Source organism: Panthera tigris, chromosome A2 (assembly GCF_018350195.1).
Source record: "Panthera tigris isolate Pti1 chromosome A2, P.tigris_Pti1_mat1.1, whole genome shotgun sequence".
Taxonomy (NCBI): Eukaryota; Metazoa; Chordata; class Mammalia; order Carnivora; family Felidae; genus Panthera; species Panthera tigris.
This window is the reverse complement of record NC_056661.1, coordinates 74,198,946-74,222,571: the sequence shown is the minus strand read 5'-3', so window position 1 is coordinate 74,222,571 and position 23,626 is coordinate 74,198,946. Positions and strand designations below refer to the sequence as shown.

The window sequence follows — 23,626 nt, the reverse complement described above, 5'->3', positions numbered from 1 at the left end:
CCACCTGAAAAATAATCTGTAAAGGACAGGAACCCCGTACCAGCATTTCTGTGGTTTTGGGGATGTGACAAGAGGTGGGAAGTCCACTTTGAAAGTGTGGGGGTCAGGGGCATCCATAAATTTATTAAATCTGATCACGTTTCCAAATTCCTCGTCCTGGCTATTAATAACAGAGCCCAGATTTGTTAAGAACAAATCAAAACAAAACAAAAACAAAAAACAAACAAAACCCCCCACAAAATCTACAAACCACACCTTCCTAATTACTTTTCCTTTGTTTGGAGATGCAAAGGACTGACATTAGGGCTTTTTGTTTTGTTTTGTGTTGTTTTGTTTTGTTTTGTTTCATATAGTTCCCCGGGAGATCTTTGGCTGAGTCAGAGTTAGAACTAGGTTGTTAAGTGTTCCGTCTGCCAAGTTCTATAAAAACTATGTGTGTCACTTCAGCTAAGTTTTCTTTGCAATGCCATCGTTTAAATCAAATGTTGGGGTTTTCTTCTAGGCATGAACTCTCTGGGGTTGTGTTACCCTGTTTGCTGTTTACTGTCAAGACGCTGAGAGAATGTTCTTATAATGATCCAAGAGGAAGTGGCAAATGAATGCTCTTCTTCAGGTATTTTGTTGATTTTTCAAAATGCCTGACAATAGGAAAATTTCCACAAAACTGTCATCTGAGGGTTTGCTGTATAAATCTGGGAGAAAGCCTTATGGTGTTTTCTTTAGTGAAATGAGTGAGATCCTAAGATCCCCTTTGTGCTCTGATCTGCTGTTTCTCTCAAAGGTTGGCTTTCTTATTTGTCAGAATTGTTCCTTAATTCATTACCGTTTCCTGCCTCTGGTTAGTTCTGCGCCCATGGGAGACATTGTGGTTTATTTCACCGAACACCTACTTTGAGTACCTGTTGTTTGTACACTTGACTATTAGCTCATATTCTAAATACAAACTGCCTATAGATGGCCCCCTTTGGAACTTTTATTTGCTATTTTTATATCTCATTTTAAAGAATAAGATCAAGAGGGTGTGGCTTTTATGAGTAAAGGTACTATAGATCTTTGAGTATTACTTTACACTTGAATTTAGATACGCATTTGTATCTGGAAAACCCAACATGTGTTCGGAGGTTTAGGTAAGTGATACCAATAGCTTTGTTCGGGAGGAGGCGGGAAGAAAATTTCAACTGAATGTCCTCAGCCTCGAAGGTACAAAAGGCTTGTGTTTAAGGGAGACCCGGGTCAATGCTGATGGATCTGGGGGCAGAACTTGTCGCAGCTTTCTAGTTCTTTTTCTTCTTTTTATAGTAGATGTTTGCTTCTCTAAAATGGGACAACTGTTCAAAATGTCTTGGTCTATAGAGTTTTAGAGCCTGGAGATAATATAATCAAGAGAGCTTGTCATGATAATGCTGTTTCACGGTGGTTCATAGCTTGAAGGAGGCAGCATTTATGTAAAACCTTGCTCCTTCTTTCCAATAACAGTGTTTGGCTAAAAACATTAAGAATGTGGCACCATTGCAGGTCAGCGAGTGGGGGAAATAATTCTGATATGTCACCTCTCCAGCACCATTTCATTCGTTTGGAAAACAAACTCCTTGGGTGTGCTGTACAACTACTATTTGTACTTTAAATGTACTATCAAGAGCCCTATTTGTAAAGAATTTATGCACTTAATTTATGTACTCAGCTTGTCAAGTTACTTTGTTTCTGGATTTTCCGCCCCAGAGCAATGGGGAGCGTCCAACATGCACCGCAAAGAGAAAAACTGTAGGCTTATAATAAGCCTATAGTGGCTCATGCGTGAAGCTTAGGCTACTATAGATTTTCCAGAAAATCAAATATGGATGTTGCAGAAATAACTTTTCTTGCCAGAAGAAGCGACTCATTATGGGACCATTAACTGTGGATCTCTTGGGAGTTTCTTTAAGCAATTATTTAAAAGCCAGTGTTTCCCAGCCAAACTTTTGGAGAAATATAACCTGATGCTGGCAGGTCAGCAGAGCTGCTTTAAATGAACATTTCCCCACAGGAAGTTATTTCAGATGGGCCAGTGGAATTGGCAGGTGGCACTGAGTTCTCTTTCAGCCAATTGGGAAAGCATGTTTTCACAAGGGTAGATGCTTTAAGGTGAGCATACTGAAAAAAAATGGATAAAATTAGTTTTCCAGAAATAATAAATTTTAGACATCGTTCAGCAATTTTTAATATAAAAAAACCCTTCTATGCCTTGGGTACTGTGAAGATGGCATTATTGAGGAGTTGTATTATGACACGTTAATGCATAAGGCAAGTCTTAATTCGTCTGATGAATCCCATTAAACTACTGTGTATGGAATCTTGTGGATTCAGAGGAAGCTGAATTGTAGAGTTGTCATGCTTTGTCAGTTTATTTTTATTCTTTTGCAGCCCTCTATCTGGTCACTATTGTTTTGTCCTTGAAAGGAAACTGCAGGGTTTTGTTTTTGTTTTCTGGACTTCCTCTGGACTTTGAGGATCATGTAGAGCACCATCTCACAAATGTTGGAGAGCTCTTTTTCACAAAAGGCAATAAAAATATATCCCTGGTTTAATAAATGGTGCGCCCTGCCTCATTCTTAGTTTCCGATTGACAAGAGGCTGAATTATTTCCATAAAGCTATTGCTTACTTCTTTCTAGTGCTATTTCCATAAAGCTATTGCTTCCTTCTGTCTAGTGCTTTTTTTTTTCTGTTAGTGGGGTTCAAGAGCCTTTTGGCAGAAGGATGACGTATGGGGATACATTATCGCCTCCCTCTTTGTGGTTCCCATTCAGATGACTGCTGACAGTATTTAGCTTGTTTACTTATGGAATTTTAAAAAGGCATTGAATTTAGAACATTATATTAGTTCATTGTCAGGATGTTCTATTTCATTGACAAGCAGAATTTAGAAAATATTCGGATGCCTAATAACTTCTTGTTCTTCAAATCTATTTTCTTCTATTGAAAAAAATATTATGAAGACTGTTAATCATACCTGTTGCTCTGATTATATGTATATCCCTTACGATATAAAGTAGGAAGAGATTAAATTCAGATGTGGAAGTTAGTTTTAGGAAACAGATTAATTTGCTTATTCATTTGTTTCTTGATTCGTTCATTCACTTCATTCATTCATTTATTCACTCACCAACTAATCAATGGATATTTGTTCAGCTTTTAACAAGTGGTAGGCATTTTATTGAATGCTTAGGATAAAAGTAAAAACACACATGGTTTTTGCCCTCAAGGAGTTTATGGTTTATTGTAAAAACAAAACAAAACAGAACAAAAAACAACACATAATTACAATGTAATGATATTTGCCATAATTCATCCAATGAACAAATATTTTTTGAGTCCCTACCACGAGCTAAGCACAGTCCTAGGAATCAGGATATGATGAGTAAGTTCTCTGTCTTCTTAGAGCTCAGGAGACCTCATCTCCTGTCACATGTCCCCTTGTCCACTTTGGTATGGCCACATTGGGCATTATTGGTCTGACCTCTTTCAGTTGCAAATGACAAATTCAAATCAAGCTGTTAAGCAAGAGAGGGTGATTCCTGCCTCACCTAATTGATGAGTCCAAGCTCTGAGGCTCAAATAATTCTATAGGGGCTGTGTCTCTGTCTCCGTGTCTCACCAGTTTTTTCCTTTCTTTCTCCCATTACTTTCTCCCACAGTAGGAAATCTGCAAGGATTCTTACTGCTCTTTTGGAGTTTACAAGCTCACTCTTTAGTTCAATTTCTAGGTCAGTTAGCAGGAGTAACCATGCTTGAGGCAATGACCTGAACTTATTTGGTCACAAAACCTCACCTGAACTGGTTTGTTCAGATTATTTACATATTTTTTTCTGTAAAAATGTTAATTAGGGTGATGTTCCAGAATGTGCTGGAGTGTTACTTAATATATATTCTAAGCATTGTATTATCCTTGTACAATCTGTAAAATCTGAGTTCAGATTCGTATGTTGCTCTAGTGGAATCATAGAGGGGATTGTGAGCCTATATAATTAAGTTTTTTATATTTATCCATCAGTTGAATCTAAAAATGGGGAAAAACATTCCAGTATTTGAAATATTTGCTATAAAACAAACATAAAGTGTTTCATAGGTTAAGACATGCAATCGTGTATATCTTCAAAGCAGTGTCACTAAAAGTAGAAATACAATTAATGAAAGTTGGAAGTGGGGAGGGCAATGGAGCGAGATATTTTTCTTCCTGAATATTTTAATATGCTTTTGCCTTTTCCTGAAGAAGATTCACTTCCTCTGCTAAGAAATACATTACTTAAAATTCTTTTCCTTTTGAAACACTCCTTTCCATGGCTTCAAGATCTGTTCCGGCCTGACTTTCAGGATCTGCTGGATGGCTGTCTTCTGGAATTTCCTTGCATTTTGCTGCCTTATTTGGGCCGTGGTATCTTATAATCTCATATTCTCCTCACTCTTGAATTTCATTTGTTGTTGCTATTATTCTTGGAGTACATTTTCAAGTAATTCTTTCAAATCTGTACAAATCTGTAGATGGTGGATTTGGGGAGTCTGAATGTCTGAAAACGACTTCATTTTGTCTTCACTCTTGATTGATAGCTAGAATGTAGGCTCAAAATAATTTTCACTCAGAACTTATGAAGGCATTTTTCCAATGTTTTTGGCATCCAGTGTTACTTATGAAATGTCCTAAACCAATTTGGTCCTTCTTCCTTTGAAGGTAAATGTGATCTCTTTGGAAGCTTTTAGGATCTTCTTTAGAATCCCAGTATTCTTGAAATTTTATAATAATGTGTTCAGATTTTTCCCCGCATTCTTTCTGCTCACCCCCAGATAGAATCTTTCAAAATGAAGACATATTCTTTTTGTTGGTTTATTTAATCTTTGGATAATTTCATTCTTTTATTCCTTTGATAAATTGCTCATGTCCCTTTTCTTAACTACTGCTTTCTAGAACTACTAGTAGACAGATGTGGGTCCTTCTGGATTGATTGTGCTGAAATCCTTCATATTTTCTGCTTATTTGTCATTTTCTTCTAGATTCTGGAACATTTCATTGACTTTTTCATTCAGTATTCTATCAAGCTTTCAAATGTCAAGAATTACATTATGAATTTTTACAAACCCTGTTCCTTTTATCATTGCAACTTGTTCTTGTTATATGAATGAAATAGTCTGTTGAACTCTCTCATAAAACCATCTAAAATTAGTTTAAGATTCCCTGCTCCTCCCTGAGTTATTTCTGTTTCCTCCAGCAACAGTGGATACTCCTGTTCATTTGTATTCTTTTGTTTTTTGTTTTTGTTTTGCTATGTTTTTTCTCAAGTATCTGACAATAGTGGGTTGCCCATTTGTATTTATGAATTAAGTATAGGATAATTATTACATGTTGTTTCCACGGCTTTCCTCTGCAGCTTAACTATGTCAGACTTTACTCCATGTTGTGTAGGACTAGGAGTAATAGTTGAGCAGTTTGGGTGTGCCCTCTCAGACCCCAAAAGAAAGTTGGCCCCCACTCTGGGGCCACTTCTGGGGGCTTCACTTTGGAAGCCAGTGTCTCCATTTTGAAAAATGTTGACAAGGATCAGAGGGGACTGCCTCATTCAGACCCTTATTAAATAATAAAGTCTTTTTATCAGGCTGTGAGATGAAATATTCAGAATGGTAAGAGAAAGAGAAAAATGATTTTAATCTACTCAAGGTACTCAAATATCTAAACAGGGTATTATTACATAACAATCAGATATCATCCGTATTGTTTTCTGAGTATTATTTTTTTATTTTTATTTTTAAAGTTCATTTGCTTATTTTGAGAGAGACAGAGACAGCGTGAGCAGGGCAAGGGAGGGGCAGAGAGAGAGATAGAGAGAATCCCAAGCAGGCACCATACTGTAAGTCCAGAGCCTGATATGGGACTCAAATTCATCATACCGTGAGATTATGCCTTGAGCCAAAACTGAGAGTTAGATGCTAAGCCGACTGAGCCACCCAGGCACCCCCTGAGTCTATTATTGGTGTGATTTCTTTTATTTCCAAAGTCTGTGCAGAAGTGTTAATTTCCACAATTATGACAGTGAGGAAAAAGTGTGGGCTAACTGGTATATCTGCTTGAGGAATTTGTTGAGATGGTCTTTATATCTTCTCCATGACTTTTTCATTACTGTTCCATGAAAATTTGAAAATAATATGTATTTTACATCTGTTAGATACAATGTTTCTCTCTTACTCTTTCTCCTCAATAAATCAGACTCTGTAATTGTGTTATTCAAGTACTCTATATTTTTTATCTGCTTGATCTGTCACATTTTGAAAGAGGCGTGTTATCTCCCGGAAGACTGCACTTTCTGCTAGTTTCTCATTGTATTTCTAAAAATTATTCATCTAATGTATTTTGCGATTAGTTTTTTTTCAATGTATAAAGTTTCTTGACATATCCGTTTGGCAGAGTGTACCTTTTATAAATATGAAATATCCCGCTTAATGCATTTTGTTTCAGCTTTACTTCAATCGTAATATTTCTACCTGCTTTCCTTTTGTTTCCATTTGCTTATCATATCTTCAGCTACTTAACCTTTATCATTTTATTTAAAATGATCTTTTAAATAGCCTCTGAACTGAGTTTTGCCTTTCTTCCCTAATTTTAGTCATCGTCTTTTATATAGAAATGTTGTTCATTCCATTTGCAACATTAATTGATTTGTTTGGTCTTGGTCTTATTTTTATCTGATACCTTTTATGTTTTGTGGCCCTTCCCTCCTTCCTTCATCCCTTCTTTCCTTCTTTTCTTTCCTATCTTTCCTTGGAGTGATCAATTTTTTTTTCTTACTGATTTAGTTCTCCATCTCATTTATCTTCTGCTAATGAGGAATATTACTTTTTGTAAAAAATATACTTGGCCCATTTTTTAAAAATCTTCTTCTAATGTTTACTTTTTTTTTAAAGAGAGAGAGAGAGAGAGAGAGAGAGAGCAAGAGCAGAGGAAAGACAGAGAGAGGGAGACACAGAATCTGAAGCAGGCTCCAGGCTCTGAGCCATCAGCACAGAGCCCAACACAGAGCTCAAAATCAGGAACCATGAGATCTTGGCCTGAGCCGAAGTTAGATGCTTAACCAACTGAGCCACCCAGGTGCCCCTACTTGACCAAAAGTTTTTAACAGCAAATAATCACCGTAATCTCAGGATAAAGATAAGAATTTTAATATTCATTTACTCCATCCTAGTTGTGCCATCTTTTATTAAGAGTATACGAGGAGTGTCTGGGTGGCTCAGTCGGTTAGGCATCTGACTTTGGCTCAGGTCATGATCTCGAGGTTTGTGGGTTCGGGCCCCACGTTGGGCTCTGTGTGTCGGATTCTCTGTCTCCCTCTCTCTCTGCCCCTCCTCTGTTTGTGCTCTCTCTCAAAAAAAGAAAAGAAACTAAATAAATAAATGTAAAAACAAAGTATATAAAATTTAGCTCTGGAATTTATTAAAAATAAGTTTACCTTTCCTTTCAAAAATCCTTCCTTAATAATTGATCTAAGCTTCAAGAGCATATTGTTAGAAATTCCTTACACTTAATATTTATTTAATTGGTCTTATTCCCCAAACATCTCCTGTATATGACAATTCCTTTCATTCTGCTACATTTATGTAGATTCCTATCTGCCTCAGTGATTTTTTTAAATAGAAAGCACATTGAATTCTTGCATTAAAAAAGGTGAAAAATAACGATTTATGTAAGAATAGAATTTCAGGAAAATAGTTCATTTTGCTAAACATTTCTAGAAATCTTCCTGCATTCTTTAGTGTTACTTTGAAGATTCCTGTGAGAAAATATTTTGACTTACCCATAAAGAATTGAGGAGATAAAGACAATGTGTGTATTAGTGTACGTGTATGTATATATTGTCATTTTTGAGGACTGGCGTTCCTATAATTTTGACATATTCTTCCTGTTTTCTTTCCATGATATTAGGCAATGGTTATAGTAGAGGATGATACTTTAAGTATTTTACTTCTACAAATAAAATTTGGCAACCATTTAAAAAAATTTTATATTAAGTTCTAAAATCCAATTCTGGCAACCAATGGTTCTAGCGTCTTTAACGTACATATTCATAATTTTATCTTTACCCTTAGAATTCAGAAATTTGTCAGGATATGTCAAGAGATGGGCCCTCAAGAAATAATCCTGCCCTGCTCCCAGAAGACCTTTGGATATAAAGTCTTGTGACTTTCTTCAACTCAGGAAAAAGGTCTTTATTATATCTCTGATTAATGCTTTTCTTTAATTTTTTCTGTTCTTTTTTTCTTTTCTTTTATGATTTCTTGTTATTTCCTGCATTCTTTTCTCTGGCCTTCCAGTTTATTAATTTGTCTTTTTCCCTACTTGCTAATTGCTCATTTTTTGTGCCTCGATGCTCCCCAACTTTTTTTCTGGATAAAATGTTAGCTCAAACTCCACTAAAATGGGGGTGCCTGGGTGGCTCAGTCACTTAAGTGTCCAACTTCGGCCCAGGTCATGATGTCGGGGTTCGTGAGTTTGAGCCCTGTGACGGGCTCTGTGCTGACAGCTCAGAGCCTTGAGCCTGCTTCAGATTCTGATTCTGTGTCTTCCTCTCTGCTCCTCCCTGCTCATGCTCTGTCTGTCTGTCTGTCTGTCTCTGTCTCTGTCTCTCTGTGTGTGTCTTTCTCAAAAATAAATAAGCATTGGAAAAATCTTTAAAAATCCACTAAAATGGCTTGAATCTATATGTGTATTTAATGTCCTGTTTCCTACATTCATATTTTGTATAGGTGCTATTAATTCTGATTGCATAGCCTGATTACCTCTCACCCTCATTTTTATAATAAAACACACAAATGTGCATTTCAATCAGTTTTGACACACGTGTGTGCCTATGTAACCACTACCCCCACCAAGACATCAAACACTCTCAGAGGCACAGAAACCTCCCTAGACTTTCAGAGGCATCTGTTATTTTGATTTTGTCATTATAACTTACATCTTTCCTGTTCTAGAGATTCATTTAAATGGAATCATATGGCGAGTTCTCTTTTAAGTCTTGCTTCTTTCCCACAGCATAGTGCCGGAGATTCATTCATGTTTTTGCGTATGTCAGTATTCCTTCCTTCCTTCCTTCCTTCCTTCCTTCCTTCCTTCCTTCCTTCCTAACTTCTTTCTTTCTTTCTTTCTTTCTTTCTTTCTTTCTTTCTTTCTTTCACTTTTCTTTCCCCACCTCCCTTTTTCCATTGAGGAGTATTCCATTGGGGATAAACCTTGTTCATCCATTCATCTCTTAAATATTTGGGTAGTTTACAGTAATTGAGCTCATACTGAGCTACTATGAATACACTGCCGTGAACATTTTTATATAAGTCTCTGTATGGACATATGTTTTCATGCCTTTTGGGTAAATACCTAGGAGTGGAATTGCTAAGTCATGGGGTAGATATATGTCTAACTTTGAAAAACTTCCCGTTTTCCAAATGGATGAACAATTTTACACATCCATCAGCAGTGTGTGAGAGTCTAGCTGCTCTATAGCCTCACCAGCACTTGATATGGTTGGTTCTGGCTTCAGCCATTCTAACAGGTGTGTAGTGGTGTTTCATTGTTTTTTAAAATAATTTATTTATTTTTTAATTTACATTCGAGTTAGTTAGCATATGGTACAACAATGATTTCAGGAGTAGATTCCTTAATGCCTCTTACCCATTTAGCCCTTCCCCCCCCCCACAACCCCTCCAGTAACCCTCTGTTTGTTCTCTATATTTAAGAGTTTCTTATGTTTTGTCCCCCTCCCAGTTTTTATATTATTTTTGCTTCCCTTCCCTTATGTTCATCTGTTTTGTCTGTTAAAGTCCGCATATGAGTGAAGTCCTATGATTTTTGTCTTTCTCTGATTGACTAATTTCACTTAGCATAATACCCTCTAGTTCCATCCATGTAGTTGCAAATGGCAAGATTTCTTTTCTTTTTTTTTTTTTTTTGATTGCCAAGTAACACTCCATTGTATTTATTATATACATCACATCTTCTTTATCCATTCATCCATTGATGGAATTTGGGCTCTTTCCATACTTTGGCTGTTGTCGATAGTGCTGCTATAAACATTGGGGTGTATGTGCCCCTTCGAAACAGCACACCTGTATCCTTTGGATAAATACCTAGTAGTGCAATTGCTGGGTTGTAGGGTAGTTCTATTTTTAATTTTTTGAGGAACCTCCATACTGTTTTCCAGAGTGGCTGCACCAGTTTGCATTCCCACCAGCAGTGCCAAAGAGATCCTCTTTCTCTGCATCCTTGTCAACATCTGTTGTTGCCTGAGTTGTTAATGTTAGCCATTCTGACAGGTGTGAGATGGTATCTCATTATGGTTTTGATTTGTATTTTCCTGATGATGAGTGATGTGGAACATTTTTTCATGTATCAGTTGGCCATCTGGATGTCTTCTTTGGAGAAGTGTCTATTCATGTCTTTTGCTCATTTCTTCACTGGCTTATTTGTTTTTTGGGTGTTGAGTTTGATAAGTTCTTTATAGATTTTGGATATTAACTCTTTATCTGATATGTTGTTTGCAAATATCTTCTCCCATCCCGTCGGTTGCCTTTTAGTTTTGCTGATTTTCTTTTGCTGTGCAGAAGCTTTTTATCTTGATGAGGTCCCAATAGTTCATTTTTGCTTTTGTTTCCCTTGCCTCCAGAGACGTGTTGAATAAGAAGTTGCTGTGGCCAAGATCAAAGAGTTTTTTGCCTGCTTTCTCCTCAAGGATTTTGATGGCTTCCTGTCTTACATTTAGGTCTTTCATCCATTTTGAGTTTATTTTTGTGTCTGGTGTAAGAAAGTGGTCCAGGTTCATTCTTCTGCATGTCGCTGTCCAGTTTTCCCAGCACCAGTTGCTGAAGAGACTACCTTTATTCCATTGGATATTCTTTCCTGCTTTGTCGAAGATTAGTTGGTCATATATTTGTGAGTCCATTTCTGGGTTCTCTATTCTGTTCTATTGATCTGAGTGAGTGTTTTTGTGCCGGTACCATACTGTGTTGATGATTACAACTTTGTAGTATAGCTTGAAGTCCAGGATTGTGACACCTCCAGCTTTGGTTTTCTTTTTCGAGATTGCTTTAGCTATTCAGGGTCTTTTCTGTTTCCATACAAGTTTTATGATTGTTTTTCTCTAGTTCTGTGAAGAATGCTGGTGTTATTTTGATAGGGATTGCATTGAATATGTGGATTGCTTTGGGTAGTATTGACATTTTAACAATATTTGTTCTTCCCATCCACGAGAATGGAATCTTTTTCTATTTTTGTGTCTTCAATTTCTTTCATAAGTTTTCTATAGTTTTCAGTGTATAGATTTTTTTACCTCTTTGGTTAGATTTATTCCTGGGTATTTTATGGGTTTTGGTGCAATTGTAAATGGGATCAATTCCTTGATTTCTCTTTCTGTTGCTTCGTTATTGGCGTATAAGAATGCAACCGATTTCTGTGCATTGATTTTATATCCTGAAACTTTGCTGAATTCATGAATCAGTTCTAGCAGTTTTTTGGTGTAATCTTTTGGGTTTTCCATATAGAGTATCATGTCATCTGCGAAAAGTGAAGGTTTGACCTCCTCCTGGCCAATTTAGATGCCTTTTCTTTGTGTTGTCTGATTGCAGAGGCTAGGACTTCCAATACTATGTTGAATAACAGTGGCGAGAGTGGACATCCCTGTCTTGTTCCTGATCTTAGGAGGAAAGCTCTCAGTTTTTCCCCATTGAGGATATTAGCATTGGGTCTTTCATATTGGCTTTTATGTTCTCAAGGCATTATCCTTCTATCCTTACTTTCTTGAGGGTTTTTATGAAGGAAGGATGCTGTATTTTGTCAAATGCTTTCTCTGCACCTATTGAGAGGACTGTGTGGTTCTTGTTCTTTCTTTTATTGATGTGATGTATCACATTGATTATTTTGCAGATATCGAACCAGTCCTGCATCCCAGGTATAAATCCCACTTGGTCGTGGTGAATAATTTGTTTAATGTATTGTTGGATCCAGTTGGCTAGTATCTTGCTGAGGATTTTTGCATCTGTATTCATCAGGAAAAATGGTCTATAATTCTCCTTTTAGGTGAGGTCTTTGTCTGGTTTTGGAATCAAGGTAATGCTGCCTTCATAGAAAGTGTTTGGAAGTTTTCCTCCATTTCTATTTTTTTGGAACAGCTTCAAGAGAATAGATGTTAACTCTTCTTTAAATGTTTGGTAAAATTCCCCTGGAAAGCCATCTGGCCCTGGACTCTTGTTTTTTGGGAGATTTTTGATTACTAATTCTATTTCCTTACTGGTTATGGGTCTGTTCAAATTTTCTATTTCTTCCTGTTTCAGTTTTGGTAGTGTATATGTTTCTAGGAATCTGTCCATTTATTCCAGATTGCCCATTTCATTGCAATATAATTGTTCATAATATTCTCTTATTATTGTTTTTATTTCTGCTGTGTTGGTTGTGATCTCTCCTCTTTCATTCTTGATTTTATTTATTTGGGTCCTTTCCTTTTTCTTTTTGACCAAACTGGCTAGGGGTTTATCAATTTTATTAATTCTTTCAAAACTCCAGCTTCTGGTTTCATTCATCTGTTCTACTATTTTGGGGTTTTTTTTTTTTTGTTTGTTTTTTGTTTTTTGTTTTTGGTTTCAACAGCACTGATTTCTGCTCTAATCTTTATTATTTCCTGTCTTCTTCTGGTTTTGGGTTTTATTTGCTGTTTCTTTTCGAGCTCTTTAAGGTGTAAGGTTAGGTTGTGTATCTGAGTCCTTTCTTCCTTCTGTAGGAAGGCCTGGATTGCTATATACTTTCCTCTTATGACCACCTTTGCTGAGTCCCGCAGGTTTTGGGCTGTGGTGTTATCTTTTTCGCTTTCATGGGCTTCCATGTACTTTTTAATTTCCTCTTTAACTTCTTGGTTAGCCCATTCATTCCTTAGTAGGATGTTCTTTAGCCTCCAAGTATTTGTTATCTTTCCAAATTCTTTCTTGTAGTTGATTTCGAGTTTCATAGAGTTGTGGCTTGAAAATATGCATGGTATGATCTCGATCTTTTTATACTTGTTGAGGGCTGATTTGTGTCCCAGTATGTGGCCTATTCTGGAGAACATTTCATGTGCACTGGAGAAGAATGTATATTCCACTGCTTTAGGATGAAATGTTCTGAATATATCTGTTATGTCCATCTGGCCCAGTGTGTCATTCAAAGCCATTGTTTCCTTGTTGATATTCTGATTAGATGATCTGTCCATTGCTGTAAGTGGGGTGTTGAAGTCCCCTACTTGTATGGTATATTATCAATGAGTTTCTTTATATTTGTGATTAATTGATTTATATATTTGGGTGCTCTCATATTTGGCACATAAATGTTTACAATTGTTAGGTATTTTTGCTGGGTAGACCCCTTAATTATGCCCCTTTTCATCTCTTGTTACAGTATTTCAAAGTCTAGATTGTCTGATGTAAGTATGGCTACTCTGGCTTTCTTTTGTTGATCATTAGCATGATAGATGGTTCTCCATCTCCTTACTTTCAATCTGAAGGTGTCTTTAGGTCTAAAATGGGTCTCTTGTAAACAGCATATAGATGGATCTTGTTTTCTTATCCATTCTGTTACCCTATGTCTTTTGATTGGAGCATTTAGTCCATTGACATTTAGAGTGAGTACTGAAGAGAGGAATTTATTGCCATTTTGTTGCTTGTAGCATTGGAGTTTCTGGTGGTGTTCTCTGGTCCTTTCTAGTCTTTTTTGCTTTTGGTATTTATTTATTCATTTATTTATTTATTTATTTATTCATCTCTTCTCCCCTCAGAGAGTCCCCCTTAAAATTTCTTGCAGGGCTGGTTTAGTGGTCACAAATTTCTTTGATTTTTGTTTGTCTGGGAAACTTTTTATCTCTCCTTTTATTTTGAATGACAGCCTTGCTGGATAAAGAATTCTTGGCTGCATATTTTTCTGATTCAGCACATTGAATATATCCTGCCACTCCTTTCTGGCCTGCCAAGTTTCTGTGGATAGGTCTGCTGCAAACCTGCTCTGTCTTCCCTTGTAGGTTAAGGGCTTTTTTCCCTTGCTGCTTTCATGATTCTTTTCTTGCCTGAATATCTTGTGAATTTGACTGTGATATGCCTTGTTGATGGTCGGTATTTGTTGAATCTAATGGGAGTCCTCTGTGCTTCCTGGATTTTGATGTCTGTGTCTCTCCCCAGGTTAAGAAAGTTTTCTGCTATGATTTGCTCACATAACCCTTTTACCCCTTTTTCTCTCTCTTCATCTTCTGGGACCCCTATGATTCTGATGTTCCTTTTTAATGAGTCACTGAGTTCTGTAATTCTTAAATCATGCTCTTTTGCCTTAGTCTCCCTCTTTTTTTCTGCTTCATTATTCTCCATAAGTTTGTCCTCTATATCGCTGATTCTCTGCTCTGCCATATCCATCCTTGCCACCGTGGCATCCACTCAAGATTGCAGCTCAGTTATACCATTTTTTATTTCATTCTGACTAGCTTTTACTTCTTTCATCTCTGCAGAAAGGGATTCTAATCTATTTTCGACTCCAGCTAGTATTCTTATTATCGTGATTCTAAATTCTGGTTCAGACACCTTGCTTGTATCTGTATTGGTTAAGTCCCTGGCTGTCGTTTCTTCCTGCTCTTTCTTTTGGGGTGAATCCCTTTGTTTCTTCATTTTGAAGGAACAAAAGGAATTAGTGAAGTAAAAAAAATTAAAATTAAAAAATTAAAATTAAAAAATTAAAAACAATGCCTACACACACACACACACACACATACACAAATCAAATAAATGATGCTAGGTCCTAGGTGTGTTTTGGTCTGGGTGTTGAAATGGGCTTGATCGATTAGAGAAAAAAGGGAAGTAAAAAAAAAAGGAAATCATTTGAAAATTTGAAAATAAGAATACAGTGAAACAGAATAAAAGGAAATGATGGAAGTAAAATAGAATTTGAAAAAATTTACACAAAGGTAAAAAATATAGTAGAAAAAAATTAAAGAAAAATATTTTTAATAAAAATTGAAAATAAAAATAATCTTTTTCTTTCTGTATTCAAGAAAAAGAAAAGAAAAAAAAGAAAATTGAACACATGGACGAGTAAACAGATTGAAATACGATTGAAATTACTTCATATTCCCCTAGAAGTCAAACTATGAAGCACTTTATAGTTGGTAAACTAAGCAGGTGGAGAGATTTGTGTTCCTGAAAAGCGAGGTTGGCCCAGTTGGGCAGGGCTTAGTGTAATGGCTTCCTTCTCCACTAGATGGCGCTGCTAGCCTACTGGGGTGGATCGTTGTGGTGCTTGCAGGTGTGTATGCACATGCGCGGGAGCGGTGAAAATGGCGTCACCCAGCTACCCAGTCTCTAGTATCGGAGCTCTGTTCTCCTCAATCAACAATTGCGCACCTGTCCTTTGTCTTCGGCCTCCGTTCACTCCCCGTTTTTACACTGTTGGTGACCAAGCCCCAAGCAGCACCTCCCTCCTGAGTTTTATCTCAGATGCAGCTGTGTTTCCCGATCCCTCACTTCTGAGGGACTGTAGCTTTGACCCGTTCTGCCCCTCTGTGGGAAGGTCTCACTGAGCAATGGCCAGGTGCTGGCCACACCCAGGAATGTTTGTGGGACCCTGCTGCTGCGGAGGCCCAGAGACTGTGTCCAGGTGCCAGCCCCCCCAGAGAAAGTTCACGTGCCCGTGTAGCAGCAGCGTTTCAGGGATTATGGCAAATCACAACACGCATCTGGAGCCAGGCTTCACCCCCAAAGTCCTTGTTCCAGCACCGGCGAATGTGGTTGTTCTCCAGGATCCGCTGGGACCTTTGCCTGTGGGGAGTCCTCCCAGCAGGGGAACCACCTCTCCCCGTGTGGCCTGAAGACCCCCAGACTTCACTCTGCTCCTGGGGATTCTCCCTTCCCACCAGAGCACCACCAGGTATTGAGCTGGGGCGTTTCAGACTCTGTGCTCCCCCTGTTTATAGAGTCTTAATGGAATTTAAGCCCTCTGCTTTCTCCTTTCTCCCTTTTTAGTTCAGTCCCTGCAGCTGTTTCCACTTTTCCACTTTCTCTCCAGCTGCTTTTGCGGGGGGCTGTGCTTTTCCCGTATTCTCCCCCCACCCCCATCCTCTCTCCACAAACAAAAACAGCTCCCTGCCATCTGTGGCATCTCTCTCCCCCAGTTCACCTCTCTGCGTCCTGTACCTGCTGAGTTCTGTGGTTCAGGTTGTGCAGATTGTCGTGTTAATCCTCAGATCAGTTTTCTAGATGTGCAGGTTGGTTTAGTGTTGATCTGGCTGTATTTCATGGACGCCAGACGCACAAAAAAAACTTTCATGCTGTTCCGCCATCTTGGGTCCTCCCCTATGTTTATTTATTTTTGAGAGAGAGAGAGAGAGACAGAGTGTGAGCAGGGGAGGGGCAGAGAGAGGGAGACACAGAATCTAAGGCAGGCTCCAGGCTCTGAGCTGTCAGCACAGAGCCCGATGCGGGGCTTGAGCCCATGAGTTGTGAGATCATGACCTGAGCTAAAGTCAGACACTTAACCAACTGAACCACCCAGGAGCCCAGCGTTTTTATTTCTAAACAAAATTTTTTAAGAGCAGAAATATTAAATTTTGATAAAGCCCAATTTTCCATGTTTTTCCTTTGTGGTTGGTGCTTTTTGTACCTTGCCTAAGACGCTTTGCCCCCCAGTGGGCATTTGGCAGTATCTATAGCATCTAGAGACATTTTTGTTTGTCACAACTCAGGTGGGTGGAGAGCTAATAGCACCTAATGGGCAGAGAGCAGGGATACTGCTGAGCGTCCCGCAGTGGCCACGACATCCTCCTCACCGTGTGGAATTATCCAGCCCCAACTGTTAATAGTGTCAAAGTTTGAGAAGCTGGTTTCAAGTGACACAGGAATGTCCAAATGACTTTTCCCTTTTTCTTATTGGAGGTTTCTTATTAGGAAGATTGGTCCATTGAAAGCATTCATTTGTAAGGTCTTATAGTCTGTATTATGCTGTAGCTACCATTTATTGAGCAGGCTCCACCCTCGTACTTTATGTATTATCTCACATAAGTCTGACAAGTAAGTATTCTCCCCACTTTACAGATAGAAAAACAAAAGCCAGAAAGGACCCCTACTCCCCCCCCCTCCCCATCCACCCCAGAGGTCAAAGAGCCAAGATTTCTGTTTAGATCAGTGTGACAGTTTCCTGTAAGACTCAAAGTGTTCTTGGTGTTTATTTTCATATAAAATTTAAATTATCACTTAGATTACTGACTGTACTTTAATCTTATTATAATACTGATACTCCGAAAAAAGGCGTGCTGTGCTTGCATTATGATAGATGATAGAATACTTCAGGTGGAAACATAGGGCAGTAAGGAGATAGATACTTTCATTTCCACTTTAGAGATTGCCAAGCTAAGCAGCAGCGGTCAAGTGCTTTGTCTGATACCCGGGAATGAATTTAGGCAATTGACTGCTCTTCCCTCTATTTTTGGTTTTGTTTTCCATTTTACTGTCCAACTTTCTGATGATTGAAAGTAGTATAGAGTAGGTTTTGCTTAGGATTAATAAAAGATATAAGCAATTTTTCCTGACAGCCCCGAAAACAATGTAAGTAAACTACTTATGAAAATTGTAGTGTACTTTTAGAGTGTTTTGAACAATTTGAGTGAGTAATAGGAAATATATTTGTATGCTGAGACCTTTGAGGCTTCTTTCAACAATATTGGGTACTTTGGATACTATGAGTGGATATCTTTCCAGGAATCCTACCATTGATTTGGAGTGATTCTCCAAATCACTCATTAGGTTTTCTGCCATCATCCAATTACATGGATGCTCTGTGCTCTGTGATGTAAATTTAGATTGTGGTACCACAGAGCTCCAAACCTTTGCCCACAAGGGCTGTTTTCAACCTGTGCCCAAGCCTTAGGAGTGTAACCCTATGTCACCCCCATGGAGAGCAAAGATGGACTGTGCCGGCCTGGTCCAAGGTCCCCCAAATTCATTTAGAGCAGCTCTGCTATTGTGATTTATTTATATTTCTGAAGTGTGATTTCACAGTGCTTGAAAAATTTTCATATCAGGACAAAGCACTAACATCTAACACTGAAAATTATGGCTGACCGTGAGTTGCCTCTTTGCCAACGTTGCTTACCACATCGCCTTCTCTTCCCCCATAAACATGCAACTTGTGCTCCATCCATGGAAAAAACTTATTTTATTTAAGTTTTTTTAAACATTTATTTATTTTTGAAAGAGAGAAAGAAAGAGAGCAAGTGGGGAAGGGGCAGAGAGAGGGAGACAGAGGATCCGAAGCAAGCTCCATGCTCTGAGTGCAGAGTCCAACATGGGGCTCGAACCCATGAACCTTGAGATCATGACCTAAACTGAAATCAAGAGTCAGATGTTTAAATGACTGAGCCACCCAGGTACCCCATCCATAGAAAATTTATGCAGTTCTCTGGGGTTATCTGAAGGTGTCTTATTTCATACCTCTGTCTATTAGTACGTGCTGGATTGTTTTGTTTTGTATTCGTTGACATTCTTTTCTACTTGGGGTATGAGAATGTTTAAATTTAAAAGATAAGGCTAATTTGTGTTTCAAATGGATACACCAATTTGTATTTTTACAAAGCATATTTAAGATTGTCCATTGACCCATGTGCTCTCCAATACTTGGTGTAATCAAATTTATTATTTTTTTCCAATCTAAGGAGAGTAAAATTGTATCTTATTTTTTTCTAACTGCATTTCCCCAAGTATAAATGAGGTTAAGCATCTTTTCATACATTTATTTGCCATTTCTTTCTTAGCTTCTGTGAAAAGTATTTTTTGTTTTGCCCACACTTTCTATTGTTTTTCCCATATTATATACTCATTATGTATTCAGAATACCAATATTTTGTTGCTAATATTCATTCTAAAAATGGTGTCTCTATTTTTGCCTTAGATTCTTACTTTAAAAAAATTTTTTTAAATATTTATTTTTGAGAGAGAGACAGAGTGTGTGTGGGGGATGGGCAGAGAGAGAGGGAGACACAGAATCCAAAGCAGGCTCCAGGCTCTGAGCTATCAACACAGAGCCCGAGGCAGAGCTTGAGCCCATGAACTGTGAGATCATAACCTGAGCTGAAGTCAGACACTCAACCTACTGAGCCACCCAGGTGCCCAGATTCTTACTTTCTTTATGGTGCATTTTGATGGGCAGAAGTTTTTAATTTTGATGCAAGTACAATGAATTTTAAAACTGTTTTATGTTTGTTGCTTTCAGTATCTTGCTTAAGAAATCTTGACCCACCTCCATGTTTTAAAGATACTCTCTTTATATTTTTTAAACATTTAAGATTTACTTTTGCTGTTCACATTTAAGTCTTCAATCCACCCGGAATTATTATTTCTTTTTGTTTGCTGAGTACAAGGATCCAATTTCATCTTATTTTTTCTGTCTGGATAGCCCAATGTCCCTGATGGTATTTAATAAATACTCAATCTTTTCCCCAGTTATCTTCTGTGTTATCTCTGTCATAGATTAAAATTTCATTTATGTGAGTGTCTATTTCTTGGCTTTTAATTCTGTCATTAACATTCTTTCTTAACTCTGCTTCACAAAGGTCTTGATATCTGGTAGGGCAGGTTCCCCAAACCTTGGTCAGATTGACTTGAATGTCTTTTTTAAAGACTTGGGAGAATTAACATCTCAATGCCATTGGGTTTTCCAATCAATGGTCATGGTACATCTCCTCAATTACATAGGTTTTAATTAATGTCTTTTTATAATAACTTCTACATATTCATGGAAAAATTGTACAGTTCTTTTTGTACACATTGTGAATATCTTCTTAAAATTATTCTTAGGTACCTTGTAATTTTGCTGCTTTTATTTTTAACAGAACTTTTTCAACTATTAGTACTGTTTTAAACTTAGCTTTTCTAATTGTTGTTATATAGATTATAAATTGCTTGTCTCTATTTCTAGTATTTTGTCTTATATTCTTTTGGGTCTTTTATGTGGACAATTATACAATGTGAAATTTTTACTTTTTTGTTTCTTTCCATTCTATCTTTTATGCCTTTGATTTTGTGTCCTATGATACCAGCTAAGATCTTGGCTTCAATATTTAATAAAAATAGTGGTAGAATGTTTGACTTACTGCTCATCTTAAAGGTACCTGCCATTTTTCATAATCAAGAATGATGTTTCCCATAAGTTTGTTATAGAAATCCTTTAAAATGGTAGGGACATTCCTTTTATTTCTAGTTGGCTAAAAATTTTATCTTGTATTTTATATTGATAGTGGAATTTTAACGAAATACTTTTCTGAAATAATCAAAATTATCATATAATTGTTCACTTTTAATCATTTAATATATTGAACATCCTTTATAGTTTTTAAAATATTAAATCATCCTTGCATTCTGTGATAAAATGTGACTTGATTGGGATCTATTATTTTTATACACCACTAGCTTCTGTTCGCTAATATTTTATAGATTTTTGAATCTTGGTTCATGAATGAGATTAGCCTGTAAATATATTTTGTCCTATATCCTGGTTTAGTTTTGGTTTTAAAGTTTTACTAACTTCACAGATTGGGAGTATTTCCTCTTTTTTATTCTTTGAAGGAGTATTTACAGAGTACAATGACTTTTTAAAAGTTTTTTTTTTAATGTTTATTTATTTACTTCTGAGAGAGAGAGAGAGAGAGAGAAAGAGGGGCAGAGAGAGAGGGAGAGAAAATCCCAAGCAGGCTTTGCATTGTCAGCGTGGAGCCCAAGGCCGGCCTCGATCCCATCAACTGTGAGATCATGACCTGAACTGAAATCAAGAGCTAGATGCTTAACCGAATGCACCACCCAGGCTCCCCACTTTTTAAAAGTTTTATTTGTAGAATCATCTGATCTAATTTGTGTATGCATATGTAGAATTTAAAATTAGGGATTCAGTTTATTCAGTAAGATTGGAGATATTCATGCTTTCTATCTATTCCTGAGTCTCTTAGGAAGAGTTTGTTTTCTGGGAAGTTGTCCATTTGACCAGTAATTGATATTCATAGGTATACATTTTTTATTGAATTCTCTCATTAGCTTTTAAATTTTTTTATTTAAATTTGATTAAATGATTTAATTTAGTAGCTGCTTACAATATTTGTTTTATTTGTAGTTATATTTCCATGGTTTACTTGCACATTTTCTCTCTCCTTTTGTCTAGATTATTCTTGCTTGAAATCTGAGGGTTTATTAGCTTTTTCAGAGGAACATTTTTTTTTTGCTGATCTTCTCCATTGAATCATTTTTTTAAAGTTAACTAAACTTTCTTATCTGTATTAGCTCTTTCCTTCTACTGTCTTTGAGTTAATTTTATAGATTTTTCATTATTGAGATGAATGTTTAGGCCATTAATTTGCTCTTTATTATTTTCCAGTGTAGGCATTTAAGTCTGTCACTTCCCCCCCCAGAAGAACTAGTTTCTTTGTATCCAACAAGTTTTAGCATATAATGTATTCATCATAATTCAGGTCTAACTATTTTAAATTTCTGTTATGATAGACATAACCCATGAGTTATTTACTAGAGTTTGTAGACATTACCAAATATATGGAGATTCTGAAAATAGACATTTTGACATTGACTTCTAAATTAGTTATATTTGGTCAAACAAAGTGATATGCTTAAAGTTGAGTTTTTGAAATTTTTTGAGATTTGCTTTATGGTCTAGCTAGTTTACAGAAGTATTCCATGTTTTTAAGAATGATATTAATTTTATTATCACTAGATACAGAATTCTACACAGGTCCATTTTCTCAAGTTTGTTACTTGTCTTGTTCACATTGTTTGTATTTTTATCATTTTTTTATGTTTGTTATAGCAAAAATAGAGATGTATGAAAATCTCCCACTCTGGTGGTAAGTTTAAAAGATATCTCTACTGATCTATTATTTCTTTATATATTTTTAGGCTCTCTTGGTTAGATGCATATAAGTTTAGTATTGTTTTAGCTTTCAAATGAATCAAATATTTTATAACTATCTAGTGATCATCTCCATCTAACAATAAGTTTTGTCTTTTTTTGTTTGTTTGCTTAAAGTTTATTTACTTATTTTTAGAGACAGGGCCAGCAGGGGAGGAGTAGAAAGAGAGAGCACAGAGGACCCGAAGCAGCCTCTGTGCTGACAAGCAGAGAGCCTGATGTAAGGCTTGAACTCACAAACCATGAGATCATGACATGAGCCAAAGTTGGACTCAACAAACTGAGCTACCCAGGTGCTCCATGATAAGTTTTGTCTTAAAGATTATTTGTATGGGGGCAGCTGGCTGGCTCAGTCGGTAGAACATTCAACTGTTGATCCGAGGGTCATGAGTTCAAGCCTCATATTGGGTGTGGAGCCTCCCTAAAAAAAAAAAAAAAAGATTATTTGTCTGAATTAATATAGTTTGTCTTCATTTCTTTTGATTAGTACATGTCTGGTATATGTTTCATCTAATTTTCATATCAACCTTCCTATATCTTATGTCATAATGTTTTATATACGTTTCTTATAAACAGCGTAGAACTGATGTTAATAATGAGTGGCAATTTATAACTATTTACATTTATGAGGCTGAAAATAAAATCGGGCTTATTTCTTTCAGTTTCCTTTTTATTTACTGTGTACAATTTTTTCTATGTGTTTCTCTCTTGGGCTCACTTTTTTTTTTTTGTTTTTGTTTTTGTTTTTGTTTTTATCCTTGTCGAGACAGTTTGAGTTTTTGAGGTGTCTATTTCTCATCTCAGCTCCTTGTCTCTTTATTGCATTAAAGTGACTCTTACACTATTTTGATTCTCTAAGTGGTTACATTTGATATTTCTATCATGCATATTTAACTCTTACAAAGGCCTAAAGCTAAATACTTTAACTTCCTTAAGAAACAATAAAAGGATATTTAAAAAATCTAATTCCATTGACTTCCTTCCCTGGTTCCATGTTACTGATGCTCCATATTTTAGTTCTGTCTCTTTTTTAATACTCTGTAGGTTGGTCATTGTTTTATATAGACGTATTTGCTTGGATTTATCTGTGTGTTTAGCATTTTCATTGATGGCTGTAATATCTTTCATTTCAATTCATTCTTCTCCCTAAACTACTTTTTTTCCCTCAAAGATCCGATAATGAAAATCTGTTGATGGTAAATGCTCTGTTTATACTTGACTGAAATGTCTCTTTTCTGCCCTAGTTTTTAAAAGGTAATCTTTGTAGATCTATAACTCTGTCTTTGGTGTTCTACAGTTTCACTAAAATATGTCCAAGTTTATGCTTCTTCTTATATCTTTGTTTTGGGAAATGTTACATTTCCAGAATATGTGGATTTACACTTACATCATTTCTGGAGAATTTTGATTGATCATCTCTTCAAATATTGCCTTCCTTGAATTCTCTTTATTCTCTCCTTCTGAGACTATTAAAGATATGTTGGACCTTCTGGTATCTACTACGTCTCTTAATTTTTCTTTCATATTTTCCTTCTACTGGTTCCTCTGTGCTGCATCCCAGAACATTTCTTTAACTATATCTTTAAGTATTTCAGTTCTGACTTCAGTAATGCCTAATTTGCTTTTGAATTAATCTATCTAAAAAGATGTGAAGGGGCGA

General features: G+C 36.7%; 1 protein-coding gene across 3 annotated transcripts in view; it reads left to right on the top strand.

Moving 5' to 3' along the window:
* The first annotated feature begins 423 nt into the window (after positions 1 to 423).
* Positions 424 to 23,626, top strand: part of POU6F2 (POU class 6 homeobox 2) — a 460,222-nt gene continuing 437,019 nt past the window's right edge. For 2 of the 3 annotated variants that reach the window (XM_042963900.1, XM_042963892.1), the window contains exon 1: positions 424 to 613. In XM_042963900.1, the coding sequence (XP_042819834.1) occupies positions 596 to 613 (18 nt within the window). In that variant the 5' untranslated portion in view covers positions 424 to 595. Of the gene's footprint in view, positions 614 to 8,105; positions 8,222 to 23,626 lie in introns of all 3 variants that reach the window. The other variant, XM_042963895.1, reaches the window with a different exon arrangement.